At 37.8% G+C, this 23434-nt stretch overlaps 1 protein-coding gene across 2 annotated transcripts in view; it reads right to left on the bottom strand.

Moving 5' to 3' along the window:
- JAM3 (junctional adhesion molecule 3) overlaps positions 1 to 22924 on the bottom strand; it is a 90266-nt gene extending 67342 nt beyond the window's left edge. The window contains exon 1 of one of the 2 annotated variants that reach the window (XM_032357435.1): positions 22776 to 22924. In XM_032357435.1, the coding sequence (XP_032213326.1) occupies positions 22776 to 22851 (76 nt within the window). In that variant the 5' untranslated portion in view covers positions 22852 to 22924. The remainder of the gene's footprint in view (positions 1 to 22775) is intronic. The other variant, XM_032357436.1, reaches the window with a different exon arrangement.
- Positions 22925 to 23434: the final 510 nt, after the last annotated feature.

Below are 23434 nucleotides of genomic sequence, written 5' to 3'. Positions count from 1 at the left end.
CAAATGTACTACTGGGTATTTATCCAAAGGATACAAAAAATAGTGACTCAAAAGGGCACATGTACCCCAGTGTTTATAGCAGCAATGTTCACAACAGCCAAAATATAGAAAGAACCCAGATAGATTGGTAAAGAAGATGTGCTGTATATATATAATACATACATATATACATATATGTATGCATATGGCAAGATTTCATTCTTTTTGATGGCTGAGTAATTCCATTATATGTTTATGAATATATATGGAATTCCATATATATGTGTGTGTATATATATATAATGGAATTACTCAGCCATCAAAAAGAATAAAATCTTGCCATTTGCAATGATGTGGATGGAACTAGAGGGCATTATGCTACATGAAATAAGTCAGTCAGAGAAAGACAAATACATGATTTCACTCATGTGTGGAATTTAAGAAACAAAACAGATAAACATAGGGGAAGGGAAGGAAAACTAAGATTAAAAACAGAAGAAGGCAAACCATAAGAGACTCTTTAACTATAAGAAACAAATTGAGTTGCTGGAGGGGAGGTGGGTGAGGGATGGTAACTGGGTGATGGGCATTAAGGAGGACACTTGATGTAATGAGCACTAGGTGTTATACACAACTAATGAATCATTAAATACTACCCCTGAAACTAACAATACACTGTATGCTAACTAAATTGAAGTTAAGTTAAAAAAAAAAAGAAAAAAGATTGTTTTGGCTATGCTGGGTCTTTTTTGGCTCCATACAAATTTTAGGATTATTTGTTCTAATTCTGTGAAGATGACTAATGGTATTCTTATATGGATTGCACTGACTCTACAGACTGCAGTAATATGGACATTTTAACAATATTAATTTTTCTAACCCATGAGCATTAAATATCTTCCCATTTGTGTCATCAATTTCTTTCATCAATGGCTTGTGTTTTTCAGAGTACAGGTCTTTCACCTCCTTGGTAAAATGTATTCTTACGTACTTTACTCTTTTTGGTGCAATTGTTAATGAGGCTGTTTTCTTACTTCCTCTTTTTGCTACTTCACTATTACTGTAAAGAAATGCAACAGACTGGGGCATCTGGGTGGCTCAGTTGGTTAAGCATCTGCCTTCGGCTCGGGTCATGATCCCAGGGTCCTGGGATCAAGCCCCATACCAGGCTTTCTGCTCAGCGGAGAGCCCACCTCTCCCTCTCCTTCTGCCTGTTTCTCTGCCTGCTTATACCCACTCTCACTCTCTCTCTCTCCCCACCCTCTGTCAAATAAATAAATAAAATCTATTAAAAAAGAGAAAGAAATGCAACAGATTTCTGTATATTAATTTTTATATCCTACAAATTTACTGAACTTACTAGTTCTAATTAACTTTTTCATGGAGTCTCTAGGGCTTTTTAAAATTATTTTTAGGTCCAGTATGGTTAACACATATGTTATATTTGTTTCAGGTGTGCATTACAGTGATTCAACAATTCCATAGATTACCAAGTGCTCGTCATGATAAGCACACTCCCTAATCTCCATTTCCTATTTTCCCCATCCTCCAACCCACTTGCCCTTTGGTAACCATTAGTTTATTCTCTATAGTTCAGAGTTTGCTTCTTGGTTTGTGTCTCTCTTTTCTTTCCCTTTGCTCATTTGTTTTATTTCTTAAATTCCACATGATTGAAATCATACAGTATCTGTCTTTTTCTGACTCATTTTGCTTAGCAATATACTCTCTAGCTCCATCCATGTTGTTGCAAATGGCAAAGTTTCTTTCTATTATATGGATGAATAATATTCCATTATAAATATACACCACATCTTCTTTATCCATTCATCTATCAATAGGCACTTGGGTTGCTTCCATAATTTGGATACCATAAATAAGGTTGCAATAAACAGAGGGGTGCATGTATCTGTTTGAATCAGTATTTTTGTATTTTTTCTGTCAATACTCAGTAGTACTGGATCATAGGGTATTTCTATTTTTAACTTTTTGAAGAACCTCCATACTGTTTCCACAGTGGTAACATCAGTTCACATTCCCACCAATAGTATAAAAGGGTTCCCCTTTCTCCACATCTTTGTCAGTACTTGTTGTTTCCTGTGTTTTTGATTTTAGCCATTCTGATAGATGTAAGATAATATCTCACTGTAGTTTTTTTTTTTAAGCTTTTATTTATTTTTAGAGAGAACAAGTAGAGGGAGGGACAGAGGAAGATGGAGAGAGAGGAAATCTCAAGCTGACTTGCACTGAGAATGGAATCTCACACAGGGCTTGATCCCATGGCCCTGAGATCAGAACCTGAGCCGAAATCAAGAGTTGGACACTTAACTGACTGAGCCGCCCAGACAACTCCCACTGCAGTTTTGATTTGCATTTCCCTAAAGATGAGTGATGTTGAGCATATTTTCATGTGTCTGTTAGTCACCTGTATGTCTTCTTTGAAGAAATATCTATTCATTTCTTCTGCTCATTTTTAAACTGAATTATTTGTTCTTTGGGTGTTGAGTTGTATAAGTTCTTTGGACATTTTGGGTACTAACCCTTTATTGGTATGTAGTTTGCAAATATCTTCTCCCATTCAGTAGGTTGCCTTTTAGTTTGCTGTTTCTTTCACTGTGCAGAAGCTTTCTGATGTAGTCCCAACAGTCTATTTTTTATTTCCCTTGCCTCGGGAGACATCTAGAAAAATATTACTACAGCCAATGTAAGAGAAATCACTGCCTCTGCTCTGTTCTTTAATCCATTTTGCATCCATTTTTGTGTATGGTATAAGAAAGTGGTCTGGTTTTACTCTTCTGCATAGAGCTAACCAGTTTTCCCAACACCATTTGCTGGACTCTTTTCCCCATTTCATATTCTTTTCTTGTTTGTTGCGATTAATTGACCATACACTTGTGGGCTTATCTCTGGGTTTTCTATTCTGTTCTATTGACCTATATGTCTATTTTTGTGACAGTACCATACTGTTTTGATTACTACAGCTTTGTCAGTCTGGCACTTGATGTCTGGAATTATGACACCTCCAGCTTTTCTTTTCCAAAATTACTTTGGCTATCCTGGGTGTTTTGTAGTTCCATACAAATTTTAGTGTTTGTTTTACTTCTGTAAAAAATGCTGTTGCTATTTTGAAAAGGATTGCATTAAATGTATAGATTGCTTTAACAATATTTGCTCTTGCAACCCATAAGCATGGAATGTCATTCCACATTTTTGTGTCATCTTCAATTTCTTTCAACAATGTTCTACAGTTTTCAGAGTACAGGTCTTTCACCTCTTTAGTTAGTTATTTAGTCTAGTTAGTTATTCCCAGGTATCTTGTGATCTCTAGAGCAATGGTAAATGGGATTATTTTCTGAATTTCACTTTCTGATGCTTTATTATTAGTGTATAGAAATGCAAAAGATTTCTGCACATTGACTTTGTATCCTATGGCTTTACTGAATTCATTTATCAGTTCTAGTACTCTTTTGGTGGAGTCTTTCAGGTTTTCTACATATAGTACCATGTTATCTGCAAATAGTGAAAGTTTTACTTCTTCCTTACCAATCTGAATGCCTTTTATTTCTTTTTGTTGTCTGACTGCTGTGGCTGGATCTTTCAGCACTATGCTGAATAAAAGTGGAAAGAGTGGATATCCTAGTTCGTTCTTGATCTTAGAGAAAATGCATTTGGCTTTTCAACAATATGATGTTAGCTATGGGTCAGTCATATATGGCCTTCATTATGCTGAGGTACGTTCCCTCTAAACCTACTCTGTTTAGAGTTTTTCATGAATGGATGTTGAATTTTGTCAAATGGTTTTTCTATATTTATTGAAATGATATAGTTTTTATCCTTCATCTTGTTAATGTGTTATAACAGTGATAGATGTGCAGATATTGAACCATGTTTGCACCCTGGAATAAATCCCACTTGATCATGGTAAATAATCTGTTTAATGTATTGTTGAATTTGGTTTGCAAATATTTTGTTGAAAACTTTTGCATTTATGTTCATCAGGGATATTAGTCTGTAATTTTCTTTTTTTATAGTGTCTTAGTCTGGTTTTGGTTTCAGGGTAATGCTGGCCTCACAGAATGAATTTGGAAAGATTTTTTCCCTTTTCTATTTTTTTGTCATATTTTTTAAAGGATAGGCATTAATCTTTAAATGTTTAGTACAATTCACCTGTAAAGCCATCTGGTCCTAAACTTTTTTTGTTGGTAGCTTTTAAATTGTCAATTTAATTTCATTACTGTTAACTGGTCTATTCAGGTTTTCTCTTTCCTCCTGATTCAATTTTAAAAGACTCTATATTTCTACCAATTTATCCATTTCTTCTAGGTTGTCCAATTTTGGCATATAATTGGTCACAGCAGTCTCCTATTATCATAGTATTTCTATGGTGTTGGTTTTAATTCTCCTCTTTCATTTCTAATTTTTGAGTCCTTTTTTTCTTGATAAATTTAGCTAAAGGTTTATCAATTTTATTCATCTTTCCAAAGAACAAGCTCTTAGTTCCACTGATCTTTTCTATTGTTTTTGTAGTTTCCATTTTCATTTATTTCCACTCTCATCTTTACTATTTCCTTCCTTCTACTAACTCTGGGCCTTTTCTTTTGCTAATTCCTTTAGGAATAAGGTTAGATTGAGATATTCCTTGTTTCTTGACGTAGGCCTGTATCATTATAAACTTCACTCTTAAAACTTCTTTTGTGGGACTCCTGGGTGGCTCAGTCAGTTAACCATCTGCCTTCAGCTCAGGTCATGATACCAGGGTTCTGGAATCAAATCCCACACTAGGCTCCTTGCTCAGGGGGAGCCTGATTCTTCCTCTGCCTGCTGCTGCCCCTACTTGTGCTCTCAATCTCTCTAACAAATAAATAAATAAAAACTTTTTAAAAAAACTTATTTTTTTGAGTTCTTCTTTGATGTTTCTGTTGACCTATTGGTTATTTAGGAGCATGCTGTTTAGCCTCCATATGTTTATGGGCCTTTTCCAGTCCTCTTCTTGTAACTGATTGCTGGTTTCATAGTGTTGTGAATGAAAAAGATGCTTAATAAGAATTCAATTTCATTAAGTTTGCTGAGAATTATTTTGTGGCCTAATATGTGATCCTGAAAAGTGTTCGATGTATACTTGAAAAGAATGTGTATTCTGCTGGTTTTGGATAGAATGTTTATATATATGTGTGTTTATATATATATAAAAACTTTAACAGATATATATGTTTATAGATAGACAGTAATATCTCTATCTTTTTTTCTGTTCAGTTTGAGTGCTTTCCATTATCCTGTCTTCCAGATTACTGATCCATTCTTCTGTATCTTCTAATCTGCTTGATTCCCTCTAGTGAGTTTTTCACTTCAGTTATTGTATTCTAAAACTCTTATTGGTTCTTTTTATATTTTCTCTCTCTTTGCTGGTGTCTTCACTGAGCTTATCCACTGTTCTCTCAAGTCAGGTGAGTAACATTATGACCCTTACTTTTTGAAATCTTTATAAGACTGCTTATCTCCATTTCATCCTGTCCTTAAGTTTTGCCTTGTTCTTTTATTTGAAGCGTATTTCTTTGTCTCCTCATTTTGTTTGGTTTTCTTTGTTTCTGTGAATTAAGGAAAACAGTCACATCTCCCAGTCTTGAAGGAGCAGCTTCATGAAGAAACATCCTCAGTGTAGAATGTGAGTGCCTAGAAGTTTTGGCTGGCCAACTGGAGCTGGAGCTGAAGCAGGATGGGTCAGTAGTCCTAGGACACACCGCACCAGAACCACCCCCACAAGGATGGCTAGAGTTGGAGTGGGCACAGTCTAGGGCATTCCGTGCCAAAGGCCCTGGTGAGATCGCTGGAGATAGAACAGGCATAGGCCAGAGCTCTCTGGACCGGGGTGCCCTTTTGGGATAGCTGGAACTCAAGTGGTGCTCGAGCATTTATCAAGTGTTTACGAGTTGAGAAAGGCAGGGATTCCTTAGGATGTGTGGTAGAGCTCTGGAAGTTGTGGGGTGGAAGTCAGTGGGTAAAACATAATTGGTAATTGGTAAATGTAGAAGATTTATCAATATTTCTTTTGGCATCAATAATTAATGTATGCCACTGCTTTTGATATGGAACAAAACCCTAAATTAATTTAAGGGGGAAACCAGGGAACTGGGTTGGGAGTATATTAATAAAGGTGGGTTCTAGTTCCAGCTCAATCACTTAATATTTATGTGATCTAAAGCTGGTGACTGAACTTCTCTAGGCCTCAGTTGTCTCAGTCTTGAATAATCTCTTACAGCAGTGGTTTTCAACTGGGAGAGACACTGCCACCCACAGAACATTTGGAAATTTCTGGCATCATTTTTGGTTGTCATAACTAGCAGTGCTACTACTGGCATTTAGAGGCCAGGGACACTGCTAAACATCCTACAATGTGCAGGACAGCCCACCATAATATAGGATTATCCAGCTCAAAATGTCAACAGTGCCAATGTTGAGAAACCATTTCTTACAATGCCTTTCAACTCTTAAGTTCTATAAGCTCAACTCTGTATAAGTTGAGAGGGGGTAAATATTACCTTGGAGGGTTGAAAACTTAATACAAAATGATTAAATGAGTTGTTGAGATCACCATGTACATCAGTGACAAAAATCTGGATCTCCTGATAACTAGTCCAGTTACTGAGCAATTAGATTTGGCCTATAAGATAGTTCCCTCTTCCAGAGAAGTCCAACATGAACAACATTTAAGAGAAGAGGAAATTTTTTTAAAGTATCTTACCTATATAGGTCTGTAATGAGACAGATTCCAAATTTTGGCTCTCCAATGAATGAACAGTTAACACTTTCAGACTTTCCAGATTTCAACTAACTTCAATTAATGATTTGAAATGAGTATGAATATAATCTATGAGAGAGTTGGAGACCCAGAATTTAATGCCCATAAAGCTCTGGTTTAATACCCAACATATGCTTTGTTATAGCATTTTTTGAAAACTATATACTCTTTGGGTCTTAAAACAGAGGTATTTTGGTGAGTTTCAGAATGCTTTTCTTCACACTCCCCTACTTTTTCTTCATATACCAAAAAACAACAATAGCAACAAAAATGTCCTTCATGTAAAGGGTAGCTAACATTACATGGCACACTGATCTCAGGACATGAAATTCTGTCACCTTATCTCATTGTTGGGGAAAAGGCAACACTAAAACTCTCAGGTAGAACAGCCTATGAAATATGGACATATATTCATTCATATGGCATTTTATTATCCCAAACTCATCCATTCTTACCAGCTATTTATCTCATAAGATGTTTATTTTTAATGTAAACTGAATGATTTATATTGGCAGCCCCTTTACTTAAAGATATGCTGAAATTCCCACCAACGCTTCGTATTACTCAAAGCTTGCTGGCTCAGACATGAAAATTTCCCCAATAAGAGGTCTAATCTTTTCTTTTCTTTTCTTTAGATTTTTATTTGTTTTTCAGAGTGTGTGCGTGTGTGTGTGTGTGCACACAAGCAGGGGGAGCAGCAGGCAGAGGGAGAAGCAGACTCCCCCCTGAGCAGGGAGCCCAATGAGGGACTCAATCCCAGGACCCTGAGATCATGACCTGAGCAGAAGGCAGACACTTAACAAATGAGTCACCCAGGTGTCCTGAGGTCTTTTTCTACAAATATCACTGAACCACTTTTTAAATCCTGGAATGTCAAAGAGAAATTTTTCTTCTTTACTCTTGAAACTTAAAATTATTTTGGGTTTTTTGGTTTTTTTTTAAGAAAAATTCAGGACACCATCTGTACCTTAGTTGAAATATGTTCCCTACATAGAAAAAAAATAAATTAAAAAACTGGTTATCTCATCAAAATAAACCATCAGGGAAGCTTTAATACAATTATGTTCCTCTCGTTAGTACTGTTAAAGTTTTGGAGAATTGGAGATCTAATGAAATTCTAGAACCCAAAGGGAATAAAGCAAAGTAAAGAATGGTAACTGTTTACATCTGTAGAGCACTTTATAATGTATACTACCACTTTCACTCACAATCTCATCTGATCCATGTAACAATCCTAGAAAATGGGTATTATAATGATCTCACTATAGATTAAGAGAATAATTCTCAAATATATTAGGAGACTATTATAACTTTAAAATTTGAAAGTATCAGAGATCAAAGTGAAAACCAGATCTTCTAGGTCCGAATTACTTTAAAATAAGGTTAGGGGTGCCTGGGAAATGACTCAGTGGGTTAAGCCTCTGCCTTCAGCTCAGGTCATGATCTCAGGGTCCTGGGATAGAGCCCAACGTCAGCCTCTGTGCTCAGCAGGGAGCCTACTTCCCCCCTCCCTCTGCCTACTTGTGATCTCTCTCTCTCTCTCTGTCAAATAAAGAAGTAAAATCTTTAAAAATAAAATAAAGATTAAGAAACATACAAATTAGACCATGGCTTCTCATCTATTCAGGCTATAATATGTTTGAACATAAATATTTATCAGCCCGCATCTAAAATAGCTAGTGAAGCTCCCAAACCTGCAATTAAAGAATAGACACTTCCTTATGCCACATTGTTCTCTCATCAATGAATATCTGTGTAACTATATCTATATACCTATTTCAAGAATTATGCTAGGCATAAGACAAATTGTCTACCCTCAAACTACAAGCTACTTGAAGAGTCAAGACACACAAATAGGAAAATACACTGTCATTGGTAATTTAAATTAATAGGTCAATCTAACAACCAAAGATATGATTCAAATTAGACTATAATTAGGGTAAACCAAGTTTTGTGGAGTCTAAAGTGGATATAATTTTGAGTCCCTAATTAGGAGAACAAATACAAAATTATGAATACAAAATTAGGTAATAAGTGAATATTTATTAAGAATGAGAACAGGGTGCCTACGTGGCTCAGTTGGTTAGGCAACTGCCTTTGGCTCAAGTCATGATCCTAAGGTTCCGAGATCAAGTCCCCCATTGGGCTCCCTGCTCGGCAGGGAGTCTGCTTCTCCCTCTTACCCTCTCCCTTCTCATGCTCTCTCTCTCTCTCATTTTCTCTCTCAAATAAATAAATAAAATCTTTTAAAAAAGAGAATGAGAACAAAAATCACAAAAACATACAAATTTTAAAAGATGGCTGGGGTACCTGGGTGGCTCAGTGGGTTAAAGCCTCTGCCTTAGGCTCAGGTCATGATCCCAGGGTCCTGGGATCAAGCCCCGCATCGGGCTCTTTGCTTGGCAGGGAGCCTGCTTCCTCCTCTCTCTCCGCCTGCCTCTCTGCCTTCTTGTGATCTCTGCCTGTCAAATAAAATCTTAAAAAAAAAAAAAAAAAAGATGGCTGCACAAATATCACAAAACCTAGACATATAATCATATTTTCATTAACTCCTTGGTACTCTAAAATCTTTCTCACATCTGAGGATTTTTAGAGCACATCATGATATGACAATGATTTCGTAATACTGTCTATGAAAATAATAATGATAATCAAGACTTTAATTCAGGGGTGCCTTGGGATGCCTGGCTCAGTCGGTTAACTCAGGGCCACCTGGGTGGCTCAGTAAATTAAGCATCCAATTCTTGATCTTGGAGTCATGGGCCTGAGTTCCACATCAGGCTCTGTGTTCAACAGGGAGTCTGCTTGAGTTTCTCTTCCTATCCCTCTCCCTCAGCCCTGCCACTATGTCACTATGTTCTATAAAAATAAGTGAATCAAAATAAAAGAACAAAAAACCAAAAAAAAAAAAACCCACTTTCAGCATGGTTAATGAAAAAACAAACACTTTAAGGTGCTCCATTATTCATTACTGGTAATATCACAGGAAAATGAATTACTCATTATTGGCAATCATGCAAAGAGTTAATGTACTGTTGTTAAATTTGGGAAAATCTCTGTTTAAAGTTTCCTTCAGGGACACCTGGGTGGCTCAGTCGATAGTGTTCAACTCTTGATATCAGCTCAGGTCATGATTTATGGTTGTGAGATCAAGCCCCACATCAGGCTTCACACTGAATGTGAACCCTGCTTAGGATTCTCTGTCTCCCTCTCCCTTGGCACCTTCCCTCACCCCTGCTCATGCAGGTGCTCTACTTATTTTTTTAAAAGATTTTATTTATTTATTTGAGAAACTGAGTGAGGAAAAGCACATGAGCAGGGGCAGAGGGAGAAGCAAGCTCCCCACTAAGCAGGGAGCCTGACAGCAAGGAGCCCAGCTCAATTCCAGGACACTGGGATCATGACCAGAGCCAAAGGCAGACACTTAACCAAATGAGCCACCAAGGTGCTCCTCTCTATTTAAAAATAAATAAAAACATACTATATAGTTTCTTTCACATTTAAGCTCTAAGACTTCAGGATATTTCAGGTTTTCTTTTACAGTGAAAAATCTTAAATACTCTTTGACATGAGAAAACTCATTACCTGGTTTTTTCAACCACATACTCACTACAGCAGGATTATGAGGACTTAAAATTGGCATTCTCAGTGGGCTCTACAACTTCTTATCACCATCCTAGTAAGTCAAACAACATCGTAGAATATTCCTGGAAACCATGCCTACACTGAGATGGTTAGCAATAACAACTGTACATAACAGTGACTATGGACCACATAAACAATTCCACTAAAACCAGAACTGAATGTGTTCCCAACTCAACTCCTGTTAGCTGGGAAAAATGCCTATGACCATTACAACGGTACTCAACATGAGGAAGAGTATGACAGAAGGGAAAGCGAGTGGAAGAAAAGAACAGTCTTAGTTGATTATGGCTAAGGCATTTAACTTATGCAAATCTGAGGACACATTGCTAGTATGAAATCCAGGGCCTTGAAAGGGATCCCTCTGAAAGTGAGGAGTCCAAATGCCCAAGCCTGATAAACCTCACTTTAAATTTGCCTCTCAATAATTAAGGATCAAATGAATTGCAGTCAGATGATAAGTAGTAATAGAAGTAGTAGCAACAACCGTTAATAATAAAGTAAATCTTTACTACTTATTGACCAAAAAACCCCAAAACAAAAAACAAACATAACACTATGAGCTTATTATTATGCCACGCCCTCTGCAGAGCACTTATATGAATCGTGTAATTAATTTTAATTTTACTACCTTAATTAATGTTGTATTTGTTACCATTTAGATACTCTGATAGGAGCTTTATATATAGTCACTGGTTTGCAAGACAATCCTACAAATTTACAAATTATCACTACTCTTTTATAGAACAGGAAATTACTGGCAAGTAATATAGCAGAGTTGAGATCCAAATCTTGGTCTAATTTGTGCTCTTCGTAATAAATAGGAATTCAGAAGAGGATGAGATCACTACAGGTTAGAGCTCTAAACAAGACTTTACAGAGAAGTACACTAAGCTGGATACTAGGGAATGTGTAGCAATGAAGAAAATAGTATGCTCTATATTTGGGGGTAAATGAACCATGATAAGAAAATAGGAATGGAAAAAACAAGGGTTACTCAGAAGACAATGAAAAAACAATTCTACAGAGCCAAACACCATGCTCCAAATCATGATTCCCAATAAAAAGGGAATAAAGTAAGTCTTATCATCAATTTTTCCTCTATTATATAGCCATAATCTTAAAAAAGAAAAAAAAAAGGAAAGCAATATTTCTCTAGAATCCAACTCCTAAATGGAAAAGGTGGATGTGGACATTCAAAGAACTGCTTTACCTCTGTCATCAGGAAACCCAAGTCTAATGTTTTGTTCTTGAAGGGAAAGCAGTGATTTCCATAGGAAACTAAGGTTATACAACCAAGCACATCACATTATCATCGGGCTATAGGTAAGTTATGAGGCTTGAAACTGGAGCTTCTAAATTCCAATTAAATTTTCTTCCTCAAGGTTTCATTAAAAGTAACTTTAAAAAAATATAAGCTAAAAGGACTGCTCAGATGTAAGAACAAAAGCAACCAAAGTTTTAACAGATTTTATTTATCCTACATGTAGAAAATGTACTTGACAAGAAGAGAACAGAAAGTAAAATCTGTGAGTTGGAGAGAATAAAACACAAAAACACACTCTTTCTCAAAAAAAGTTACCTGACCCTGAACTCACTCTGAGAAGGAATAGTTTGCTGTAATTTGCAAACAGCATGTGGGATATTAGCCACAGGGTACTAGAAGGAGAAAATATTTGTTCTGGCTTCAATGAAGTCCAAATTCCTAATCCAATGTTACTAAATGTCTTTGGGATTCTTCTCTCATCACTAATGCCTAAGAAAAAGAAAGAGAGAGTGAGCCAGGGAGGCAAAGAGAGACACAGAGAGGGAGTTGCTATAAACAGAAACCAGAGGTAGATGGAAGAGGAATTCCAGCAATAATTTCATCTCGACATTTCATTCTGTTATTCATTGGCTTAACCCTGCACACCTCCTAAAGCTGTACTAACATGATAAAACACTGTAAAAATTATAGAATTAAGCATTTTGAAAGTTACGTGTATATTATTTTCCATTTACATCGAAGTCTTCATTCTCTGACTTATCTACAAAGTAATTTAAATTGAAAATACATAAAGAATATGACCAGATGGGTTTTTTTTTTAAAAGATTTTATTTATTATTTAAGAAAGTGAGAAAGCGAGAGAGAGTGAGTGAGCACAAGCGGGGGAGGCGCAGAGGAAGAGGGAGAAGCAGATTCCCTGCTAAGCAGGGAGCCCAATGTGGGACTCAATCGCAGGACTCTGGGATTATGACCTGAGCCAACGGCAGATGTTTAACTGAGCCACCTAGGTGCCCATAACCAGATGTTTGACACTAACAGTCATTATCCATACATAGTCTAACAGAAAAGTTAGGCTATAACAGAATTAAGGGAAAGAAGAAATAACAAGAATAAAATAATATTTTTGTAATCCTCCTGAACTCTACTCGCAGTCAGCATCTATTTCAAAAAACATTCATTCTAAGGATTTGTCCCCCATCCTGAGCCCTAGAGCAGGCTTCTCAACCTAAGGTGCATGAATAATTTTCTGGGGGCTGCAAACCCCCAAAAATAGTATATAAAAGATTTATATATGTACTTAAGAATACTCTTTGGAGGAAAGAGTCTGTCTACAGGTTTCATTAGTTCCTATAAAGTGTTCATAACGTAAGGTACTTTATCAATGTACCCTAATGGTATGAAAACAATTGCCTGGTAAATTAAAGATACTTCAATATTTGTTCCTACTGAATCAGTGTTCTAAAGATTCACAACTATTTTTTTTTTTAAACTACAGTTCTAAACCTGTTCTTTATTACCAGTAGACTTTTGGTGAGTGAGACTTCATATCTGATACAAAGAAATCATACTGAATTAAGAACAGCAACCCAACCAAATAGTTCTTAGTTTTTAATTTGGGTAAACAAACACAGAAACTCTTAAAACATTAGATGTAGTAAGGCTGTAGCAGTCTTAAAAAAACAAAAACAAACAAACAAAAACCTGAGGCTCTGAAATATGAATGCTCCCAACCTCTTGGAGATCAAACAAAGTTCACCTGGCCCTAATACACTTCTAAACTTTCAGAAGAAAAAGAGGTTTCTAAAAACTAGGTTTTCAAAACCTTCTAATAAACTTTCAATTAAAAAACAAACTAATTCAACTAATCAATTAAAAATTCTCTTAAATTCCCATAAAATCACTTCTTTGGATGTGAAACTTATATAGCTAAAGTGAGTCATCTAATAAAAGGAATGAAATGTGGATGTTTTGCTGGTAGTGTGAAAGGGATGGTGTTTAAATTACTTTCAAATGATTTGGATTAAAACCAGTATTATCTCTGCAAGGTCCAAAAATGAATCACATGCAATGCTGGGAAATGAATCCAGAATGCCTAACACCCACGATGCTGTGCTCCTTCCTTCACCCAGAAAAGTATCTGAAAGGCTACAAACAATGGAGCCTTCCCAAGATGCAGTGGGTGGTTTTCTTCCTCACTGTACATGGGCTGAGCCTTTCAGAGAACCAACATTTTATTCTGTAGGAATCTGAATCTCAGATTCAGATTTCAGCTATAAAGCTCAAGTTTACTTTTATATTTTGCCTCTGAATGTCTTCACCTTCACCAGTTGCCTGTTTAGTACAGAACAGCTGTAATTCTCCAAATTTTAAGTTGCTGTATCTTAAGTGATAGATGGTTGCTTCTCAGAGAATCTAAGGACAGAGATTATAGTTGTACAATTCTGTATATCTTTAAAATAATATACCCCTAAGGGTGTCTGGTGGCTCAGGTGGTTAAGCATCCCACTTTTGGTTCAGCTCAGGACATGATCTCATGGGTAGTGGGATCAAGCCTGGCACCAGGCTCCACTCTCAGTGGGGAGTCTGCTAGAAGATTCTCTCCCTCTTCCCCTCCCCTCACTTACACACACTGTCTCACTCTTTAAAATAAATAAATAAATGTCATATATATATATATATATATATATATATATATATATATATGTCTCAATTCTTAAAGCAGTGAAGCTTAGCAAGAATCATACAATCCCTCCCTTCAAGTATATCATAACCTGTCTGGAGGTATATGTGCTTCTGCAAAAACAATACTTTTATTTTCTATTTGAAACTGAAAAAAAAATTACCTTCACAATATGGACATTTAAAGAAAGGTAGGGGTGCCTGGGTGGCTCAGTGGGTTAAAGCCTCTGCCTTCAGCTCAGGTCATGGTCTCAGGGTCGTGGGATCAGGCCCCACATCGGGCTCTCTGCTCAGCAGGGAGCCTGCTTCCTCCTCTCTCTCTGCTTGCCTCTCTGACTACTTGTAATCTCTATCAAATAAATAAATAAAATCTTAAAAAAAAAAAAAAAAGGTATGTGAGGGGTGCCTGGATGGTGCTGAGAGTTAAGCATCTGACTCTTGGTTTTGGCTTGGGTCATGACCTCAGGGTCATGAGATAGAACCCTGCATCAGGCTCCAAGCTCAGTGTGAAGTCTGCTTGAGATTCTCTCTCCCTCTTCCTCTACCCCTCCCATTCATGCAAGTGTCTATGCTCTCTGTGTCTCTAACACATAAATCTTTTAAGAAAATAAAAAAATAAAGAAAGACATGTAACTCTTAAAATTAATTAAAAGGGGAAATAGGTTAAGTAAAAACTGAGATTCCTTTTCCCAGCAGTACAGTGGATTAGATACTACAAAAGGCCTTTCCACTGCAACAAGGTCCTATGTAAACTATAGGGGGTTTTTGGTTTGTTTTTCGTTTTGTTTTGTTTTGAAGATTTAATATATTTGACAGAGATGAAGAGAGAGAGAAAGAACATAAGCTGGGGGAGCAGCAGGCAGAGGAAGAGGGAAAAGACTCTCCACTAAGCAGAGAGCCCAATGCAGGGTTCAAACCCAGGACCCTGAGATCATGACCTGAGCCAAAGGCAGACACTTAACCGACTAAGTAACCCAGGCACCCCTGTAAACCATAGTTTTTAATACATCTCTGGGCTCCCACAAAGTGGGGAGATTTTTAAAAGGGCAAATAAAATTTCTATGGGCTGAAACCAGAAAGATGGGTAGGGATGTGACTCTGAGAACAAATGTTCATTTTTAACACTTCAGTGGGGAGACTGCGCCCTTGAGCCAGCAGGAAGGCAGAGAAATGGAGCCTGAAATTTTCCAATAATCCCAGGGACTCTCAAAGGAGTAACGCCATCCCAGGTGGCCACTGGCTGGTGGAAGCATACTCTCACAAAAGCATCTTCAGGTCAGACCCTGAACTATTTACAATCAGTCAAATATCAGCTTTTGCGTTAAAAAAAAAAAAATCATCATAAGAGTCATGAGAAACAATAAACATTAGATTTAGATATCCAAGAATGACAGATGTTTGAAGTATCAGATAAAGAACATAAAACAACGATGCATGAAATGGTTTTTTGAAGGGACTTTTAAAAAAATGAGCAAAGAAAAGAGATCAAATTATAAAAAGAACAAGGTAAAATTTCAGAAATGAGCAATATAACTGGGGGAAGAAAAAAAAAACAACCTTTATGTACTGGCTAAATAACGGATTAGACACAGCTGAAAAAAGAAAGAGCTGTAAAGCAAAGCTAAGTAAATAACCCAGAATAGCACAGAGGGAAGAATACAAAATTATGACAGAAAGGTTAACAGTCTTAGAAGAGAAAATGACTGAATACATATGAAATAGGAGTCTCAGAAGGAAACAATTAAGGAACCAGATGGTAGACAGTATTTGAACAGATAATACCTGAGAACTCTCAGGAAAGATATAAAGTCATAGATACACAAAGCATAACAAGTTAACAAGGAAAATAACTAAAAAGAAACACATCCTAGACACATTGTAGTAACATTTCAGAATACCAAAGACAAAGAAAAGAGCTTTAAAGTAGCTGGACAGAAGAGGGCCAACATAGAGAAGGCTAAGGATATGACTAACTGCAGACTTCACAATAATAATAATGGCATCTGTGTTACATATTCCAGGCTCCAAGACAAAATAACTGTTAACAAAACAAATCCACATCAAGCAAATCTATATTTTAAGAACAAAATAAATATATTTTTAGATACACATAAAAGAGAATTGAAGGGGCACCTGGGTGGCTCAGTGGGTTAAAGCCTCTGCCTTCCGCTCAGGTCATGATCCCAGGGTCCTGGGATCGAGCCCCACATCGGGCTCTCTGCTCAGTGGGAAGCCTGCTTCTCCTTCTCTCTCTGCCTGCCTCTCTGCCTACTTGCGATCTCTGTCAAATAAATAAATAAAATTTTTTTTAAAAAAAGTGAATTGAAGATCAAGAGACCTACCTTGGAAATGATTTTGAACTTCCTAAACAACCCTCCCTTTCCAATCTTCTTAATATCAGACTAATACTTGCAAAATCATTTTGATCTTATCACTTCCCTGCTTCAAACTGCCACATGAATTTCTAGAACCTACATAATCAGGTCCAAATTTCTTAGCCTGGCATTGAAAGCACTTTACAATCTAATTACTCTCCAGGGGTTTGTTTTTGTTTTTTTTTTTTACAATGGATGATCTGGCTCTTCAATTTACTAAGCGTAACCCTAAGCTGATAATTAACCTGCCTAAACCTCAGATTCATCATCTGCAAAATGAAACCAATAAAAACTGATTTCTGAGACCAATTAAAATAGCCCAGGTAAAGCTATCTGCACAGCACCTGGCACACAGTTTTCAATAAATGGTAGGTGGTATTTTTCTCATTATAACTCATAGGTCCTAAAATATAACATATGCATTCCCAACTCCATGCCTTTGCTCATAATATTCATTTTACTGGCCCTCAACACCTCCATTCCCTCATATGTGCACTAGGTATATCAAAATTATCCCTGAAAGTCCAGCTCCTTCTTGAAAATCTCCCCTAATAACCAAGCACAAGTAAGTGCTCTTGCTTCTAACTAAACACATTAAAATATTTCCCAAGGGGTGCCTGAGTGGCTCAGTGGGTTAGGTCTCAGCCTTTGGCTCAGGTCATGGTCTCAGGGTCCTGGGATAGAGCCCCGCATGGGGCTCTCTGCTCAGAGGGGAGCCTGCTTCCTGCTCCCCCCCTGCCTGCCTCTCTTCCTACTTGTGATCTCTCTCTGTGTGTCAAATAAATAAATAAAATCTTTAAAAAAATAAAATATTTCCCAAGATGCTACTCTGTTCACTATCTAAACTGTATGTTTCTTTTCACCTGGAGAGGTATTCTTCTTAGATTTCCCTGTTTTGCTCATGGAAAGCTTTACAGCCATGAAAACCAAGACTGCCAAATAAATATGGATTGGCTGGTTAAGTTTTAGCACTCTGACAGAGATACTCTAGGGCAAAAACATGCCCCCCCTCAAAGGCAGCTGTCTTAGGATTTGTGCATTCTTTGTAACCCTCCAGACAGCTGCACCTCATTCTAAAGACATTATGTATTTTTCCTTAGAGAAAGACATCAAATAAGGAAGTCCATGCTGGGCTGGAAGAAGTGATAAGGGTACATGAGCCAATAGCTTACTTCAGGAAACATCTTTCAGAGTCTATTTTCCAAGGAAGTCAATTTGACCTGGTGTTCCTCTCACCCAAGATAAAGGAAACAGTCCTCCAGGAGTTGCCCAGCTGGCACGAAGGAGGTGTTCAATAAATGCTGGCTGACTATGAACAGGCAGACCAGACCACAGCAACTACTCAGCTTATTCTGTTTGTTTGTTCAAAAAAAAGGGAGGGGGGGACAGGTTTTCTCAACAGCTTTCTTTCAGTTTTCCAGTTATCCATTTGCTGAGGATGCCACAGCTGGCTCCCCAACCCAAAAGCCACTGACAGCAAATTTCTCAAATGAGTCACAAACAATGCATGATCAAGCAACTGAATCTAGTCAGCCCCTCCTTTATTCTCTGTGGCTGACATTAATTAAGAAGCACAGGCAACATGCTATCACATTGAACTAAACAGTTTTTCCATTTTAAAAGAAAATCTTTACTAGTGTCAAATTTAAAATTCCACTACTGTATCTATTAGAGGCCAAAACAAAATGCAATTTTTTCCATTATATTAAAAAATCCTCATTAAAGAAAACTTGGAAGAAGACAAAAGAATCAGCCAGAAAAAGAGAAGAGTGGAAAACAATCAGCCATAAGACCTACCACTCAAAAAAGCAACTCTCAAAATTTTGGTTCATTATATTTCAGGGTTTTCTGCCCCCTAAGCATATGATTAGTTTTACCTAACTGTAATCATATAGTATATGCTCGTTGCATCTGCAACTTGTGTCACTTAAGGTATACCATAAGCATTTCCCCCCCCTTTTTTTTTCTGAACCTTGTATAACTGCATAGATGGTAAAGATTTTTAATTAAACCAAGAAATATCACTTGCTTTCTTTCACGGAAAGTACTTTAGTAAAAACTGAGAATTTCCAAAGTTCCTGGGGCCACTAGAGCTAAGATACATGAAAAATGCCCAGATACACAGGAAGTTTTTAAGATAATTAAATGACTTGCAAGTGACGAAGAGAATATTTACTATGTCATACCTGGAAAGATACAAAAAAAAATTAAATTCAGCCTCTGTTCCCAATGAATTTTTAATACCATTGAGAAGATAAAATGTATTTATACCCAATAACTGAAACCCAGTAAACAACTGTCCTGGCTCTTCAGGAGCAGGGGATACTTCATTCATGTCTGCACCCTTAGCATGAAGAACAGTACCAGGCATATAACAAATACTCAGTAAATGACTGTTGTACTAAACTGAACTACAAACTAAGAGCTATGCTTATATGGAAATAGGAAAGGTCACTGTGAGCTGAGGTTGGGTTAAGCAGAGGAGCAGCATGAATATAGCAGAATGTGACTCTGGCAATAGTTTACAGAAAGAAGGCTGAACCAAAGAAGCTTTGGGATTCTGTGAAAATGAAAGATAACATAAGAAAAAATGTTTGTATTATAGTCTTAATTTATTTAACAGTTTGAGGTTTCTACACAATTAACATTGAAACCCCTGTTGAATATACACCAACTATTCATGGGAAATATAATATATAACACATAGTAGATTCTACCTAAAAACAAAGAAAATACACCAACACAAAATACTACAGCATTCCTTTAAATCAGAAACAAAGTCTAATTCTCAGGAAGCTTTCTGTATTTCACAAGTGGCAAAGAGGCAGCAAATTAAGGCTTTAGATCTCCACATACAGTACCATAGTGGATACTGTCTTTGCTAAACTAGGTGTAAAAGAATGTGCTTACCAAAACTTTCTTTCAGGATCTCTTTATACCCCAGTGAAGCTATTTGCATATATGGTTAAATCTGTATTCAACCCTAACACCATCACAAACACACCACCTGATTCTAAACCTAACTTAAAAAAAAGAATCCAGCTTCATGAGTAGTGTCTTATTCAACATCCTAACTTCATTCACACACATATTTTCTTTTCTTTTACCCCACTTGTGCTTTGAAAAAATTCAAAGAATTTATGGAGAAGTGATCTGCTAATATCACATCTCTAACAGCTGCTAGCTGGATATACTAAATCTATCTCTCCTTCAGTTATAGTATATGTCCATGTCAGAAAGTGTGCTTAATTACAAATCTGGTTTCTTTCAAAGAAACTGGTTTAAGCCTAGCTTACTGGGCTTCCTTAAGAGCAAGTTATATAGAACTTAGAGGCTGGGTGTAGGATAATTTTATCTGGATGTAATACTGCAATTACTTATGATGAAGTATCTCTAATAGCTATCCATTCAGTCTCAGCAGCCTGAAGCACTCAAGAAGAAATGCCTATCAACAAGTCATTTGGGAATGAACAGCTGATTTGAGAAACTGCATGCTACAGGGCAGGTGGTTCTTTGTTTTTCTGAACACACACACACACACACACACACACACGTCTGATAGTAATTATATCTGCCAAATAATTTAAAAAGAATTAAAACAATATAAAATACGTCATTCTAAAAAATGTTTCAGAATATTTTTCAAAAAATTTTCCTGGAAGTTTCAATTTTCAGATTTTGCTAAACTTCAGCACACAAATTGTCTAATCCCAAGAATACGAACTGTTACTGTTTTAATTCTAAATGAAGCCCTTCTCTCTAGGATGTCAAAAGATTTGGAAACCAAAAAGTAATTACTATATAATCACTCAAAAAAAGACATGTGGTGTAACATTAGTAAGGTTGAATTGCACCTGTCACCAATACAACAAAAGAATATTTTATATATACAAACCACATAGCTTTGAACATTTGATAAACTGTTAAACTAATGCATAACAAGAAATCCACTGTCAAATGCAATACAAGTAACCAGAAATTAGATTAACAAAAATAGTTCAAGATTTCTAAATTTAGAACACACGGGCTTATCACCCTGAGCAAGTTACTGAATCTCTCTGTACTTGCTTCTTCATCCACAAAATGGGCAAAATAATAGTAAAAACCTCTGAGAGTTATTATCAACCTCAAGTGAATAAATATTAAACTGTTATAACAGAGCCTGGCAAAGGCTAATAAAAAAACATATTATATCGGGAACAAATTTTTTTTCAAATGACAATGCTGAAAAATAATTGTAATTGAAAAGAATAACCATAAAAATAAAAAAGACACAGGTGTCATGACCTATGAAAGAATAAAATTTCAAGGTATCACAGTATGTTTACAGTACATACAAAATAACAGGAAAAACAGCTCCGTACTAAAAAAAAAAAAAAAGAAAGAAAGAAAGAAAAGAGAGAGAGCTGCATCCCTTCAGAGTGATTGTCATCAGCCCTATTTTGCAAAATTTCACTCTTCCTCCTATGTCCTACCAGTAAATCCCAGCCCTTAATATCAATAAAGTCACAAAACCTGCACCTCCAGGAGAGCAAAATAAAGTTAAGGATATGTGAGGTCCTTAGCATCTTCTAGTTTTATTAACAAGCCACCAAGTTGAAATTCATTCCTAAACTAAATTGCCAAATGTGTCTGCAATAAAAACTGCAAACTTTCATGTGAACAGAACTTTTCAACAATAGGGAGTTGTTCCAGTCTGTGAATAGGACAGTGTCAGTGTGACCAACAAAGCTGGGAGCTGGACATTCCTGACACCCTTGTCCCCTGGCTAGCCTTTGATCATTTATATCTCCCAGCCACGTTTTTGGATCACTTTCAGGCAAAGTATATGGACAAAATCTATACCCTGAAACTGATCCCTCATCATAGAATCCTGTTTACACAGATTCTAGGACCATTACTTTTATCTACCACCATTATGAACACTCCCCAAGAATGAGCATCAAATACAGGAATGCTTTGTCTTCCTAGTCTGTCCACCCCCACTCCCAGTCACTTCGTACTTTAATTTGTATATTTTGGAAAACATCATGGGATGACAACAGAAACTCAAACAATAAAATGACCTAAAAACTGAAAAGGTCTGCAGATAGTGCTACGGATCTGGTTGCCTGTGGATGCCCACCACAGAAGTGTGGTAGTGCTTTATGGAAACGTGAGTTTATGACTCGCTCAGAACACTGTCTTGGAAAGGAGATTTGACTTGGTTCGTAGTTCTCTTACCTGAAAATGGATTAATAAAATCCAGCTCACACACTTCTTGTAAGCACTAAATGAGATAAAGATTTCGAAGTGCCCAGTATACAGTTCATTTCCACGAAATACAATCTACTTTATTCTGTCCAACTGTCCTGGGACACACAAATCGAAGAGAATTCCAGACAGTGGAAAAGCCAAGACTCCCAAGTTTATCACTGTGACCTCATCAAAATGGCCCAGATGCTATTTCAGGTTAAGGGTCTGCGGGGTCTCCTAGGCCAGGCTGGAGACAAAAGGGATACTTGATTGAGATCTGTGCCATTTTATTTCCCCCGAAGTAAAGCTGGGTTTGCCCGATCAGTTCCTTTGTTTACAGCAAGGAAGAAATGAACCGCAGATCCCCAGAAGGCTATGACCAAGAAGACAGGCCTCGGAGCCGTGCCTCGCTGGTACTTCGCAGGCCCCTCACTATCCACTTCTGGGCAAGGTGCTCGCTCCGCAGAGTCTTCCCCTAAGTTCCGAGCCCACGCCTAAGCTGCCATCCCCTTTCCAGAGAGCTGTGCCCTCCGCCCGGGGACCGGCCCACCGCCCGGAGCGAGCTACCCGGGCCTCGCACGGGCCCTTCGCAGCCCCGCGCCCACCCGCCTGAGACCCCCGCCCGGAGGGCCCGCATGCACCCCTTCCCGCCGGGACCCGGGCGCGCGCCGCTCCTCCGGCCGAGTCCCCCGCCTTCCCGGAGCCGGGACCGCTATTCCCGCCTGGACCGACTCCAGCCGCTCCGGGCTCGCTCAACTCCCATCCGCCCCAGATCCTCCCCTCCCAGGGACAGAAACACACTCACCCTTGAAAAGCAGTACTAAGAAGAAGTCGGGCAGCCGGGCGCAGAGCCGGACCGCCAGCCGCCGCCTCAGCGCCATGACGAGGGTAGCTGAGGGGCCGCAGGCTCGCGGCGCAGCTAGGCTTCCCCGCGCGCATGCGCCCTGCCTGCCGGGGCCCCTGCTACCCGCCCCTAGTTACCATAGCGACCTCCTGGCCCCGGCACAGCCGTCACCATGGTGACAAAAGAAGCTGAAATATGGTTGCTATGGATGCAGGGATGCTCTGAACCCGCGCCCATGTGGTCTCATTCAAAGAATCCGATGGGAAGAAGTAAAGAAGCTTGTTCGAGATTGGGGCAGGGTAAATTTTCCATAGCTATAAAATGAATCCGGCACTACAGATCAAAGAAGAAACACTCAATTAAAACTTGGAAATGAAGCGTTTCCTCACAAATAAGGGTACAATCTAATTGTCTTTGAAGCATTATTGCCTGAACCTCTTTTGAAACCCTGATTCCAAATGTGATGGAAGGAAAAAACACTGAAATCTATTTAAAACGTAAGCAAGACCAAAAAACAAAAACAAAACAAACAAAACCCCACAAAGCAAGACATATATTAGGTAGTACATAAAACTGACGTCTTCCTAAAATAAATGTAATCTATAGCTTCTGTGGTAGAT

This window comes from Mustela erminea, chromosome 9, assembly GCF_009829155.1.
Source record: "Mustela erminea isolate mMusErm1 chromosome 9, mMusErm1.Pri, whole genome shotgun sequence".
In the NCBI taxonomy this organism is placed as follows: Eukaryota; Metazoa; Chordata; class Mammalia; order Carnivora; family Mustelidae; genus Mustela; species Mustela erminea.
The sequence above is the reverse complement of the archived record's forward strand: the minus strand, read 5'-3'. Positions and strand labels throughout refer to the sequence as shown.